This window comes from Giraffa tippelskirchi, chromosome 13 (genome assembly GCF_054371585.1).
Source record: "Giraffa tippelskirchi isolate mGirTip1 chromosome 13, T2T-mGirTip1v1.2.pri, whole genome shotgun sequence".
In the NCBI taxonomy this organism is placed as follows: domain Eukaryota; kingdom Metazoa; phylum Chordata; class Mammalia; order Artiodactyla; family Giraffidae; genus Giraffa; species Giraffa tippelskirchi.
The window spans coordinates 24,485,991-24,501,380 of NC_137287.1; the positions used below are offsets into that span (position 1 = coordinate 24,485,991).

Genomic DNA, 15,390 nt, shown 5'->3' on the forward strand with positions numbered 1-15,390 from the left:
TCAGTGGTTCAATCAAGGGAGAGAAATAAAACATTTCCATTTCCTAAGAGCCTTGAGGACACATGCATTACCTGAGCTAACACTCTTTCCTGAAGGGAAGCATCTTGTGCTGAAACAACTCCTCTCTTTAAAGGTGCTTCTGACTGAAAACTTCTTATAAATTCCATAGTATCCTGAAAAAAGAAATGCTCCTTCATTTTTCTAGAAAGATTTCATGATCACTGGAGTTTCCTTGTGTTCTTTTTCTTAGTCAAAACAAATGTAAGTATACAAATAAAACTACTACATTAGAAGTCAAACAGCACTCACCTTAAAGTGAGACAAAAAAATGCACAACCTACTTCATTTACCTATTTTTAAAAATTATCTGAATGAGATTAATCAATTTATAAAATTTAAGCCTTTAAAGGGACTAAAAGTATTTGATCTGCCTAAGTACTGAACTAATTTGTCAACTATGTCAGAACACTAATGGAAACTGAGATGGAAATGCAATACAATTTACACAATCCTCTTACTTTTACAGTTTGTTGAAGTTGTTTCAGCTTATCTGTCTGCATAAGCCTACGAGTAAGGAATCCTTTTGCCACTGCAGTTACTTTGTTAAATTTTGCTTGTACTTCTGGACTGAAAACCTAGAAGAAACAGTACAGACACAACATTTTAAGAGCCTGAACATTATACTCAAGATTGTTTTCTTATCTATTACAATGAATAGTCTGTACATATGAAATTCTTTTATATGTGTTTGCTCTGTGTTGTTTAATATCTAATAAAAGCTAAGCTTTTAATGTATCACAAAATATTTATGGTTCATTTGTAGAACCTAAGATAATGTAGCTCTTTAAAAAAGACAGATTAGGGACTTCCCTGGCGGCCCAGTTAACATTCTGTGCCTCCACTGCAGGAGGCCTGGGTTCAGTCCCTGGTCAGGGAAACAAGATCCTGCATGCCAGATCCCACATGCCATATGGTACAGCAAAAAATAAAATAAAATTAAAAAGACAGGAAGAGAGACATGCATGCATATATCATTAAGTTTGCCCACCTGAGGCCACTTAGTTTTGGACCTTCCAAAAGGCCTTGTTACTGCGAGTTTGGTCAAGCTACTAGTTGATGATCCCCAGAGGTAGAACGGTACTTCATTTGCAGAACCAAAGCTATGTTGTAGGGCAGAACTTGTGAAACCTTGAGAAACATACACGTAGTATTGTATTTGATGTCAAAATAGTTAGAATACACAGAACATCCAAATAAACATGACACTCATTAAGCATAAAAACTCCTCTGAAACTGATCCACATGCAGACTTAAAATATTTATGGACTTTAAGCTTATACACCAGATGGATCTTTTCAACACAAACAGCATCTCAGGATAATTGAAGATAAGCTCTTATTGGGGCTGGGAAATTAGATGTAATTCAACATCACCCAGGAGATAGCAAACTTGAGTTTTCCCTTGAAGAATATCACCTGCTGCATGAGTGAACAAAGACTGGGCTCTGAGTCAAATTTCCTGATATTTTCCTTGCTAAGGTGGCTTTCTTCATGAACACCTGCTCACTGGTCTTTGCTGCTATCATTTCATTTTTCATCAGTTAGTAAGCAGCTGGCAAATAGCAGCGGGTTGGACATGCAATGACTAATAGAAAAGAGGTACAATTTTAAAGTGTGCCAAACAAAATATCTTAATAAAGGATAATTTTTTAAAATGTTAAGTGATTTTTTAATACTTACCAGAACTATTTGAATTCGAAGTATGGAGTGAGTCCACTTGAGACAGCATTGTTTCTAGTAAACCAGAGTCACTTATCTTTCTCCATTCTAAGTCCACAGCATTGCTAATGTCCAATTCAGAGGCTTCTGCTGTAATTACCTTCTTCTCTTTTAACATTTTCTCCTGTTCTTCTATGTCCTGCAGATTAAGTTTATTACAATGTAGTAGGCTCTTTTGTTTAATTATATCTCCAAATAGTATCATTTTAGGCTCAGCTAAAAGTATGTATGATTATTAGCAAATTATTATTTCAGGTTTTCCTCCCTCAAATAAAATTGACAATTTGTTTAACTGATTCTAAAATGTGATCTTAAAACAAGTGTCCTTCCTCTTCTAATATACTCTTACAGAAGGCATATTTCAGCATCTACTTATAAGATACCTTTTAAAATATTAAAAATTTTGAATCAAGGATTCAATTAAGTATCCTTTTGATAAATTATGCATTTACTTTTAGATAAGGATCTAAATATTGTAACTCACACTTTGGCAATAAAAATACCATCCGTGTAACAAAATCAGTGACCCCTTTAGAGTAAGATACACATAAGTAACAATAACACGTATCCTCTGAATGACCAAAATTCCACTCACCAGCCCTATATCCCTACATTTTAATTCCTCACCTTCTGCAGTCTTTCCTGTTCCCTTTCCTGCTCAGCTATGAGTAGTGATAACTGCTGGGCGTGCTGTTCCTCTAGTCTCTTCCGCATTTCTTCAAAAGCTAACATCTTGCTTTTTAGTATCTCCTCGCCTTCTGAAAAAAAACATGTCCCCTCAAATATAGAAAATTTAGTAATATCTGATGATTTATACCATCAATTTAAATTATGCTTCTGACCAGAGAATATTCCTGGATCCAATATAGTACAATCAAGATACAGCCAGATCGCCATTCTGAACCACATTTTCTTTTGCTCTCCTTCTATTTCAGGCTACTAAAGGTCTGTATCTTATCACCCTCACCCAGTTATTCAACAGATCCCTTCATGATCTGAACTGATAGAGACAAGACTATATGTTCCATCCAGACTCTCCTTACTCCAATTAACTTCAAGATGTGGTTCTCGTGTACATCTCACCTCCATTTATTCTCTTCACTCTTGTCCTTTTCCAGGGTCTCTAGTATTATAGCTTAGCCTGTGCTTTTGTCTTATTTTTCTTTTAAATAAATGCTTTGATAGTGTAAAGCTACTCAGTATAAAGTTCCAAAAAAGATTAAATACTAAAATTCCAGATATTTTAATTACTAAAAAATGTATTAAATCAGTATGACTATGCAACTTACTGAACAGAAAGTGGTGAGATACTTTGAAATGTTGAAATACCAAGTATTACACAAACGTAGCACAGATATTCAGGGATCCACTGTAATTCCCCTAAATTCAAAGAATCCTTCTTTCCAAATACACAATGATTTTCACTGAAAATACTTGTATTTGTCATACATCCTATAGTATTCCGATAATCTGTTCCTAAATCTATTTTATTCAGCTGCAACAATTTGCATTTGTACATGGGCAATTTTTTATAGACGGGGGGGGGCTGGAAAAGCAGTAGAATAGTAACACTCAGCAAGAAAGAAAAAAGGCTCTCCACTTAACCACTCAGCCAATAGCAGGAGTCCATTCAGCTCTACCTTAAAAACTTATAAATGAGCGCCTGTCGAGGGGCTCCCTCTTTGGGAAGTGTGCCCACAGTAGGCAGCCAAGCTATGGGCAGCTCTCAGCACTGCGCTGCCTCCCATGCCCACCATGACAGCAACCTGGCTGCCTCCATGACCAGCCTCATCTCCCACACATGGCCTTCCTCTTGGGGAAGCACTGCCAGAATTGCCACTTAGTTAGTTCCTGTACTTTCTGTATTCACCAAGACAGCCTTAGCCTGTTGTATCATCTATTTGGAGAAGCCAAGCCAGCTCCTCAGGTATCAACTGTTTTCTTTACTAGAGTTGTAACAAAGCTGCACATGCATTAAACGATTAAACGTCTGCCCCAACCCAACCCTATTTTTCCAATAAACTTTGTTATTTTTAGTGTGCAATTTTATATAGTTTTTTTTCAGGAGGCTATATATCACATTAGAGTTAAAATGTCTGTGTCTAAAAACTTAGATTTACTTGATTTGTATGTCTTTACTATCAGTAATGAAGAATTATAAACCACAACAACAAAGTAAGGTGTAATAAAGACTTGTTTTAACAAGTTTCTGTTAATACAACACTAGATGCAACAGAAATTTTGAAATAATTTTCACTAATAAAAATCTTGAAACACTACTCACAGAGCCTTATCAGTGCTATTTTCTCTAATAATTTGATGTTAAAGTGTTTACTAAAGGGCCAACTTGTGGCTCAGACAGTAAAGAATCTGCCTGCAAGGCGGGAGACCCAGGCTCAATCCCTGGGTCAGGAAGATCCCCTGGAGAAGGAAATGACAATCCACTCCAGTATTCTTGCCTACAGAATTCCATGAAGAGAGGAGCCTGATGGGATACAGTCCATATGGGGTCACCAAGAGTCCGAGACGACTGAGCAACTACACTTTCACTTTTCAAAGGGCCAACTGCATGAGCATCTCATTACAAATCAAAGGGCAAACTGGTGAAAATACTGGAAGGAATATTGGTGAAAATAAAGGAAGACATAACAGCAATACAGTGGATTAAAACTATGAATGATGCTTCATGCAAGAACTTTTTCCTCCAGTCATTAACAATATTCTCTATTAATACCAAATGGACTGTGAAAGATTCATAATTTAAATAAGAAAATCCTTTAAGAAAGCCTATCAAGTGGCAACACACTGTACCTAATTATGCTCTCTGATAAATCAAAGTAACCTGAACAGGTGAAGACAATTATTATTATTCTGCAAATTGTCAATTAGAAGTATTAAATACAGATGCCATCTGTTTGGCAGATATTACACACTTCAAAGCTTTCTTACCTTTGTAACTACTTTCTAACATCTTATTCTTGATGTAGACAGATCCTTTAGAATATCTTTTTTCTGGCAAATGCTGCCTTTCCTGCTCAGCTATTCCAGTTGTTACAACATAAGGGTAGTTTTCTTTTTGCAAATTATCAATATCTAAATCAAGTCTCCGTTTAACTTTCTCAAAACTGTTATCCAAAAATTGTTCTTTTCCACAGGACACTGTAGGGGTATCCATCTGCTGTCTGGTATTCTGCATCAGTAAAGGAGATGGGTTTTTTACATCATAAGACTTGTTCAGTTCCATCTGTGAGTTGCAGGAGTTTTTCTCTAACACATTGGCTGACTTGACTCCACTCACAGTACCAAAGTTTTGACTCAGAACACACTCTCTGGCGGCATATGGCTCATGCAATCTTTCCCCTGCAGTACATGTACTGTCCATCCTGTGCGGTCCTCTCGCGTCAGATATTAACTGACCTTCCATGATAGCAAGTCCATGAATAACTTTATTTTCTAATTGATTTCCTGAAGGTTGACATACCTGATTTGATTTACCTAAAACCATTTCCTGTATGGCTTCTGTATTTTTGCTGGCATAAACCTTGCTTGAACAAACTCCTGCTAAATCAACTGGTAACTTTGGCACAGTTTCAGGTACATTTGTTTTTTCATCAGTTTCTTGAACAACTAACTCTACTGCCTGTTCTTTCCCTTTAGGACTTAATTCTGAAGCATTTACTGGGTTATTTATAAGAATATGACATGCTGATGGCGGCCTAGAACGCCTTCGATGCATTTTAGGACTTAGGCTTGGCTCTGGGCTAGGTATTTTGGCATATGAACCAGTAAGACTTTTGATAACATTATTTTCAGTAATAAAAGTGGGAATGCCTTTAAAATTAGAATCAGGCTCTAAAACAGTGGAATGGCCAGTTCGTATAGATATGTCCACTTTAGAAAAGTTACCTAAAACAGACGTATTCGTGCTGCTTGCTTGAGTGAAAGCACCTTGGAGAAGAACATTTGATTTATTAAGGCTTGGTTTGTCAGGAATAACTGAACCACAGTGTTTGCCTATCAACTGGGCCTTCTCCTTTCCATAGTCAGTCACTTTAACAGCATCATTTTCTTTGTCTGAATGACTCTCATTAACACTCCTCTTTACACTACTTCTCAGACTGCGTCTAGACTGCTCCCTTTCTATATATTCCTTTGACTTTTTCATCAGGTTCTGCAGACTCATTATGTAAGGATCCGGAGTAACTTCCTCCAAAAGTGATGGATCTTGTTCTTCATTTGTTGGAAAGAGAATATCAGAAGTAAGTGTCTCTTGTGCAGCTGTGGAGGAAGTCTTTAAAGAAGCTTCATTTTCTGCATGGCTAATATTTGAACTATCACATTGCTTCAGATAACTGAATTCTTCTGAGTCCCTAGCTAAGTCTACCCCATTAGATTTAAATCGATCCTCATTATTCAATGGCAAAACTCCAGTCACCTTTTCAAACTCTGCTAAAGTAGAGTGTTCAGTAGGGCTTGGCAAGATATTTGGAAGTGCAGCAGGAACATTCAAGTTTCTGACTTCTGAATTAGAGTAAACTGTTTCAGTCTCCCACTGATGAAAATCACTGGCATTAGGTGCTTTTCTAACCTGAAAAAGGAAAGCTAAAAATTAACATTTCATCGCTACACAAAAAGCCTTCAATTTCATTGTTTTCTAAAGCAAAACTGAAATTGTTTTCATTTATGTAAGAAATAAAATAAAAGGGATACATATTCAGGACACGTGTTCACAGGTTTAAGAACTTTCAAAAACTGAAGATTCAGAATTCTAATATTTAAAAACACAAAAACTCAGATGACCTTTTCCACGGTATTCTGTATCATATGGAGCACAAATTACTATAAAAAGCATCTATTGGTCATGCTGGACTATTTATTAAAAGATTAAAAGAAAAAAAGTAACTTATCTAAATAATTTGATACAGTTATGAACATATACACATGTCTACACACACACACATATATATTCATATACCAATGTGCAATTTAATCTTAGAAGTATTTTCCATAACTTTCTTCTGGTTATATGTTATTAACATCACCAACTGCTCCTCCTATGAGAACTATCATCTAAGGGTAAGAATGTATAAGATAAATACCAAGTAATTAAATTTCTTACATAAATGATTCCTCTTTAAGAAAGACTAACTTGCCCAGGATATTGATTAAGCAACAGTAATCCAGTACCAAGACTCTTGCCTCCCACATGCTTGCTCCAAATTTTAACTAAAACCCTCTGTATGATGAGACAAATTTGTGGTAAATGACAGCTCAGCTATGTAGCTTAATACTTGAAAAATAAAAACTTTAACTTAAAACCCAATACATTAAAGCAAATTTCAATTTGATTAACTGATGACTACTTAAAACAGCTGCCTGCTCATGAGTTTTTGAACAAGTAAAGTAAGTTAAAAACTTACTAAAAAAGAAACTTAAAGAGAACAATTGTATACACAAAAGATTCAACAGAAAAAAAATAAGATTACATTTTGGATCTATTATTTTTAAATAAAAAGTCAACTAGAATGTTTTCTAAAGATTCAGTTCAGTTCAGTCGCTCAGTCGTGTCCAACTCTTTGTGACCCCATGGACTGCAGCACATCAGGCTTCTCTGTCCATCACCAACTCCCAGAGCACATTTCTAAAGATTATACAAGCATACATGAAACTGGAACAAATCATCACCATATTATCTTACGAATACAGACTCCAGAATCCTGAATTTTAAAAGATTTTGAAGTTTTGTGTTTTTTTTTCTTAGACAACATGGCACTCCTATTTTAGCTTACAAATCCCAAGATATGCAATTGTTTCCAGGTACTCTGCAATAAACAATACAATGAGATATACTTACAACTTCACAACTGAAATAAAATAAAAGGGATACATACTCAGGACACGTGTTCACAGGTTTAAGTAAAATTATTTCCTCAAAATAGCTAAACGCTACACATCTGTGATATTCAGCACCCATCTTTTTATACATCACTAAAATAAGCCCTTGATTATACAATGTAAATAACAACAACAAAAACAATCTACCACAAAATCACAGATTTTACAGGTAAAACAGACCTTAGGAAAGCTACTTGTGTAAGATAAAATTTCTCTAACTGCATAATTAATTCATTACTCTATATTGTACATGCAGAGAAAGTTTTTAAACTCAACGATAATCCCATTAGCAATATACGTGAATTATTCCCTCAGTGGACTAAGAATAATATGCCAGTTTTGTTCCAAAAATAGGAAATATGTAATAAATCAAAAACCCACCCTTGTGCTACTCATTATAGTTTTTAAATTCAATATGAGAAGTAATTATACTTTACAAATTAAGATCAACTACCTACAGAAAAAGGAAGGTAGCAGTTAGTGGGAAATATCATTTAGTATGAATTACATGAACCACAAACCTCTAAGATTATAAAAGAATTAAAAGATGTAACCAGTAAAACAGTGCTACATATGGCAGAAACTATTTAACTTACTCACTGTTTTTCTTTTTAGTATGAAATGATCCAGAACTTAAATTGTTTATACAAATCTAAAGTAACTGCAAAAGGTAAAGATGTGTGGTTTAAACAGTTTCAATTTATATCTAAACTGCATCAAGAAAATTCTGTTATGTAATCTAAATGGCATTTGTATATCTAAGATCAGAATTTTCACCAAAAAATATTGGAAGCAGTTATTTACTTTAGCAGAGAATGAGAATAAGGTCACTGAGTCAATAGACTGATTAGTTCAGAAGTAAACTACAATAGCCAATTCTATCACTTTGTCACTGAGAATTCAATGTTTTTAGAGTCATAAGACACAGACAATAAGCAGTTATACTCAGTGTATGGGTCCACTGTCTAAATACCCTCTGATTCAAGTACTGAGCATCACTAACAAGCAAGTGAATTTTCTTTGGAGTAACTGAAATGGAATATCACAAATCACGAAGCTTTTCAAACACAACTGCATATTGGTAATTAACTACTAAAGCAACTATATTTCTGAAAAATTATCATCAATGCTTACCTCATGACTTCTTAATTATAATTTAAAAGAGCTTATATTACACACCTGAACATTTTCAAGAATCTCCTGGACACGAGTCAGTAAAGCTTTCTTCCTATTAACCTGCCTTCTTGCTTCGACATCAAGTGCTTTCTGCTTTTCTTGTTGCATTTCCTTTCTTTTCTCAATATTAAGCTGAAAAACATCATAAATATGTAATTACTTCTCATAAATGTAAAATTATCATAAAATCAGGAAGTTCTGAACCAGAATGATTAAAGATGTGTGCAACAGGTAAAACTATCTATAGTGAAAGAAATCTGAACAGTGGTTGGGGTTGATAACTGGGATGAAGGATGTGAGATCTTTCTGTGGTGATGAAAATGTTCTGTATTGGTGTGAGTTCTAAATGGAAGCCATATAGGGTTAAGCATCTTTTAGGTATTTATAAGCCTTTCTTTTATTTTTTTGTGAACATGTCTCTCCTTTTGAAAAGGGTTAGGCATCTTTTAGGTATTTATAAGCCTTTCTTTTATTTTTCTGTGAACAACTTTACTGATTCACTACTAAAAAAAAAAGATTATTTAAAATCAAAGAACATTTACCAGTGGAGAAAGCACAGCCACTCCATGGAAGCAAATAAGTGAGATGCTTTCAGACTGGACAGGTAGAAAGCTCTCTGTGGATAATGATGCTTCTTGGATTCTGGAGAGACTTTTCTCACAAAACTTCTCATACTCCTCCATCTTCCCACAATCACACTACAGCAGGGGAAAAAAGCCATTTTTAATGTGCTGATCTTAAGTTTATTTGGCAAATCTGTAGGGCACTGAAATATTCCTAGAATTCACAATTTCTAGAACTGGCCTCCCCAGAATTGTTTTCCTGATCAGGAGCTAATTAAGATTAGCTCAGGCAAAATCTCAAGACCCTGCCCAATTAAGCCTGGCTTCACATACTAAATATTTCTGAAGATTTGTATATAGTCAATCTTTAAATGTGACTAACTTAGAAAGGCACAAAGAATTCAGCAATGAAACCTTCTGAAAAGAAACGAAGTTCTATACAACCTAACTAACTTCAGATTGTAAAACAATATTATCTTTTCTTCAGCAGGACTTATCTATACATCACAGGAAAATCTATATAATACAAAGGTAGGAATCTTTCTCAGCAAAACAAAAAAGGGGGGGTGGGGGCTAAATAAATAAGAAAGATATTTACTTTCAAAAATTCTTCTTCCACAAAGTCCAGTCTATCACTTGCATATCTTAAAGAATATAATTTGACTCCATGATAACTGGTCAAATCAGAATATATTGGCCCTCATATTAATTCTACTTTGTAGCTGAAAAATGGAACCATCACCAAACTACTTACAATGATCAGTCCAGTAATTTCACCATTTCTGGAAAACTGTGATGGCGGCTAGGAAAATATAAGGTAACCAGGAAGGATTAGCTACGAATTCATTCATCTAGCATGTGTTAAATATTTGATTGCCTGTTTTCACAGTATTATGTCTGGCATTGTTTCCTTTAAATAAGCAAGGGAAAGGGAAAGAGAGCTATCACTGGACTCATAACCAACAAGGATATGAACTGTGAAAACAGAAAAACTAATATGATAATATTCCTTTAAGTGTTCATTTTAAAACAATTAATTAACAAAAAAAAGAGAGAGGGAAGTGAAATTCAATTCATGACGTGGGATATGCAAAGATGAAATAAGATACAATATGATACTGCCCTAAGCCTCAAGGTACTTAAAAATTTAGTACTCTAATGTATCAGGGACAAACAATACCACAACTGAAAATGAAGGAAAATCATATATGAAATTATGATTACATTATGAGAAAATAAGATCTATTGCTACTTTTGACAAACTGGTAGTCTTATTAATAACAAAACTTCTTCCTACCATCCCATCAATTCTAGTTATTTCTATATTTATTTATGCAAATTGAGAGCTTAATTTCAAAGAAATGTTCCCTAGCATATAAATGAGATTATCTTGCAAACTTACATTCATAAAACAAGAAAATAAAGTGCAAAACAGCTTACTGCATGATAACCAAAGCAGGCCTCATCTAGTCTAGGCTTCAACCCACATTATATATTAAAAATTAGAATAGGCAGATGCTAAGATATAAGAAAAAGTCAAATGATCCCCTCTCTACTAAAACACTTCAAAAGAATTTTTAACACAGCCCACGCATCCAGCATTACAAGAAACAAAAATAGTTTACTCATACAATTAATGTAATATACTTCCAATGGATACACCTGCAAAGCATGGAAGGTCTGGGAAATTGAAGGAAATAAAATATCTTTATGGTAATAGCTTTATATTTCTTTCAACATCATATAAATATGCCTCATTGCTTCAGAAAGTTAAATTCACATCCCTTAAACAGTATATGTTTGCCATACACACTTACAGCAATATATTATTACCGCATAACTTATGGCCTATGATAATGCATTAAACATCCAAATACAAGTCTAATATGATTATGAAAATAACCAAGTGACCCTATAGCATGAACCCTGCGTCATTCACTATCACACTATCCTGCCGTTTCCCAACTTTCATAGCACTTACCACTATCTGAAATTATCTTGTTTATTTCCTTGGGTTTTGTCTGTGTTCCTCCACCAAAATGTAATCTGCATAAGCACAGGTACATTCTCAGTCTTGCTCACCACTGAATCCCCATTGCTGCTGCTGCTAAGTCGCTTCAGTCGTGTCCGACCCTGTGCGACCCCATAGACGGAAGCCCACCAGGCTCCCCCGTCCCTGGGATTCTCCAGGCAAGAACACTGGAGTGGGTTGCCATTTCCTTCTCCAATGCATGAAAGGGAAAAGTGAAAGTGAAGTCGGTCAGTCGTGTCCATCTCTCAGTGACCCCATGGACTGCAGCCTACCAGGCTCCTCTGTCCATGGGATTATCCAGGCAAGAGTACTGGAGTGGGGTGCCACTGCCTTCTCCGGAATCCCCATTACATAGCGCAATGTCTGTACACAGGAGGCACTTTATAAAAATCTTGAATAAACAAATTAGAATAGTTAGCTCAAACAATAAAGTAAATCAGAAAAAAGAAGACAGTGGACTACATTGCAAAGAAGCTAGCAAGGAAGAATGGAATTTAGAGAACAGCAGTTTCATAGATGACCCTATTAGCAGAGAAAATGGTACCTCTAAACTGCAAAGGCAACCATTTAAAAATCAAGAGCCAGTATCCTATATAATTAAGAAACAGGGAACTCCATTTGTCATGCCACAATTACCTCTGTCAACAGGGTTTTATTTTAAGGGAGCATTGACTACATGGCCACTGCAACCACAAATCTACTGCCCCAGACTTTACCATTAGGCATTTACTGGTCCACTTGAATTAATAATTTGTTGGCTGCATCAAGTTCAGACATGGCTTGTCTCCTCCATTTAAACTAGGATCCTTCTCCAAATGAGCCTCTTTGCAAACTCCATAGACTCACAACTCTGCTACCTGCTCCTCATCGGTGCTCTATCAGAAATGTCACTGAAGGGAATGTTAAAAGAACACAGAACAAGTCCTGTTTACATACCCTAGCTACTTGTTTACCCATCAGTCTTTTCAAAGTGGCAAAAAAAGGGGGAAGCTTTCTTTTTCAGGCACACACTAGTTGTATGCTCTTGGCAATTCACTTACCATCTCTATGCCTCAGTTTCCTGTAAAATAAGTGTAATCATAGTATCTGCCTTGAAGAGATTCTGTGAGGATTCATTAGTATACTGCAAGACATGCAGAAAGCAACGAATGGGAGGAGCAACTTTCATTAGGAAGAGAATGATGACTATTTTTTTTCACTAGTTTATGAATTCCTGGAGGGCAGTGACAGTGCTTGGTTTCTGGTAAGATTCAAATTTAACTTAAAAACGTGGAGGTTCAAGAGGGAGGGGACATATATATACCTATGACTAATTCATGCTGAGTTTGACAGAAAACAACAACATTCTGTAAAGCAATTATCCTTCAATTAAAAACTAAATAAATTAAAAGTAAAAAAAAAAACGTGGAAAGGGGGACCACAGCTTCCTCATTTTGCTGCGTTAATACCCCTCCCCATTAAGCCAAACTCTAGGCGCCTGCCATTTGCTTAAATTGGGGGTAGGGAGCTGGGGTTGTAACCAGGTAGAAGCAAAGGGTGGAAACCACCTAGCAGCATGACGGCCAATAAAGAGAATTTGCTTTTTTATCCTTCTCCTTATGCCCCCAGAGAGTCACAAACGCAGAGTGAAGAACGCGCCTAGGGCCTTTAGCTGGTGATAACTGGCATTCAGAAATGGCCAGTGCACACCCTGGGACGCTCCCCTTGCCAGGAAAAAAAAAAAAAAAATGGCCCAACCAATTCTATCAACAGGAGATGGTTCCCTAGTTCTGGTCCGAGTTTATTTACTGGGGACCCTCCACCGTTTCCCCAGCGCCCCAAGCCCACCTTCCCCAGCTCCTCTGATAAAGCTCCATCCCGAGGACCCACCAGGCGGTGCCAGCATCTGAACATCACCTCCGCGACCGAAGCCGCCGGCCCCCGGGGCACCCGCCTCCACACAGCCTGAGCCTTTCCAGGGGCTCGAGGTCCGGAAGCCCCCGCGCTCCGGTTCCTTTCAGCTCCTCAGCGCGCCAATTCCGCCCGCCCTGTGGCCTCCCAGCCGAGACCCGCTGAGTCAAGCCCACTCTCTGGCACACACCTGTTCTCCCACGGCCCCGGCAGCTTTCCTCCCCTAGCTCCTGGCCTCGGTAGGAAGCAAACTGCTCAATTGGTACTGACTGAAAACAGCTCCGTTCGCCGCCGCCTTCTCCTCCTCCTCCCCGCCATATTACGGTACTCTGGCGGCAACGCGGGTTCCTGGCAACCGCCGCCGCCGCCGCCGCCACACCCCCACCCCCACCTCCGGACTCCACCTCCTAGGGCGGGACCTTCCGGTGGTTGCTTCCGGGTCCGTTGGCCGCCCCCCACCACCTCCCAACACCTGTTGGGCCTCCAGAAAACTACAATCCCCGAGTTGCTGTGCGCGCCTGGGTACGCGTCCCGGCCCAGCGATGGAAGGCGTTGTTCTTACGGGAGGCGCGGTGCACGCCGGGAAGCGTAGTCTTCACTGACAACTTTCAAATTTTATTTCGTTAGGAACTGAAACCTTGAGAAATGTTCTCTGAAGCTGCTATTTTTCACTTACCTGTATAGAGATAACTTCTTTCTGTACAATCGTTGGAATACATACAGTAGACACCACATTTTTTTTCTCCCTAAATAAAAAAATGATTGACTCCTAGATGCCACAACTTTAAGCTTGAACACTTCCCTGCTCTTTTGCAAATCACAGGGAAAATACCTCCAAGAAAGGAAGGCAGCAGGTTCAGATGGCAGGAAAAGCTCAGAATGTTTTGCCAAAGTTCTCTGTCCAAACATATTGCTAGTTTTCTGTCAACTTAAAAAAAAAATCCATGAGAGTTGTAGGTTAAGTTTTATTTGGGACAAAAATGAGGACTATTGCTCAGGAGACAGCAATTCAGATAGTTCTGAGAAACTGCCCCCAGAGAGGCAGGGAGAGAGGTCAGTATTACATTCGATTTTAGCGAAGAGGGATATGTGAAGTCAAGCACACGTTTTGCCAGAGGCTTCCAGCTGGCCACGAGGAGCTGATGTCACCGTTAATGATTTTAGTGCTTTTCTATATAGGAGGAGATGTAACAATTGGGCTCATAAAATCTTCTGAAAATACCCAGTTTTTCCCAGAGCACAAAGCGCCTCATTCCTGATCTCCACCCTGAACTCCTTTCAGGATGTGTTGAAGGTCAGTGGCTGCAGTGGCTAACAATTTAATCCTTACAGAGGCAGATGGCAACTGCCAATTTTTTGTTGGCATTTTCAAAATATGATTTAGCAGCTAGCCCCTTTCCTAAATTGGCCTTACCGTCTGTCTCTCTTACCCTCTTTCCCATGCCAATTTTCTCATGTATAAAATAAGAGATTTAGGCACTCGGCGGCGGCCACAGCGCAGACCAGACTTCACTCACTCGCTCGCAGCTTGCTCCGCGCCTTCTGCAACCATGTCTGACAAACCCGATATGGCTGAGATTGAGACGTTCGATAAGTCGAAATTGAAGAAAATGGAAACGCAAGAGAAAAATCCACTGCCTTCGAAAGAAACGATTGAACAGGAGAAGCAAGCAGGCGAGTCGTAATGAAGCGTGCGCCGCCAGTATGCACTGTACATTCCACAAGCATTGCCTTCTTATTTTACTTCTTTTAGCTGTTTAACTTTGTAAGATGCAAAGAGGTTGGATTGAGTTTAAATGACTGTGCTACCCCTTTTCACATCAAAGAATGGAGAACTACTGACAACGTAGGCCGCGCCTGCCTCTCCCATCTGCCTGTGTGGCTGGCAGGGAAGGAAAAGAACTTGCATGTTGGTGAAGGAGGAAGCTGGGTGGGACGACAGTGAAATCTAGAGTAAAAAGCTGATCCAAGGTGTTCTGCGGGCTGTAAAATGCAGTTTAATCAGAGTGCCATTTTTTGTTGTTGTTGTTCAAATGATTTTAATTATTGGAATGCA

General features: G+C 37.9%; 2 protein-coding genes across 14 annotated transcripts in view; one reads left to right on the forward strand and one right to left on the reverse strand.

Annotated features, from left to right (window-relative positions):
• Positions 1–15,390, reverse strand: part of CCP110 (centriolar coiled-coil protein 110) — a 29,661-nt gene that overhangs the window by 10,117 nt on the left and 4,154 nt on the right. For 3 of the 13 annotated variants that reach the window (XM_081560785.1, XM_081560778.1, XM_081560789.1), the window contains exons 1-9: positions 13,525–13,717; positions 9,392–9,547; positions 8,853–8,981; positions 4,728–6,366; positions 2,406–2,536; positions 1,740–1,917; positions 1,049–1,188; positions 519–635; positions 72–173 (exon numbers count right to left, since the gene is read on the reverse strand). In XM_081560785.1, the coding sequence (XP_081416911.1) occupies positions 72–173; positions 519–635; positions 1,049–1,188; positions 1,740–1,917; positions 2,406–2,536; positions 4,728–6,366; positions 8,853–8,981; positions 9,392–9,532 (2,577 nt within the window). In that variant the 5' untranslated portion in view covers positions 9,533–9,547; positions 13,525–13,717. Of the gene's footprint in view, positions 1–71; positions 174–518; positions 636–1,048; positions 1,189–1,739; positions 1,918–2,405; positions 2,537–4,727; positions 6,367–8,852; positions 8,982–9,391; positions 9,548–10,166; positions 10,215–13,271; positions 13,410–13,524; positions 13,718–15,390 lie in introns of those variants that run through there. The other 10 variants (XM_081560788.1, XM_081560781.1, XM_081560782.1 and 7 more) reach the window with 9 other exon arrangements.
• LOC145533430 (thymosin beta-4-like) lies at positions 14,798–15,102 on the forward strand. Its single transcript, XM_081560815.1, has one exon. It carries the CDS (start codon positions 14,885–14,887, stop codon positions 15,017–15,019), a length of 135 nt encoding a protein of 44 aa, XP_081416941.1. The 5' UTR covers positions 14,798–14,884; the 3' UTR covers positions 15,020–15,102.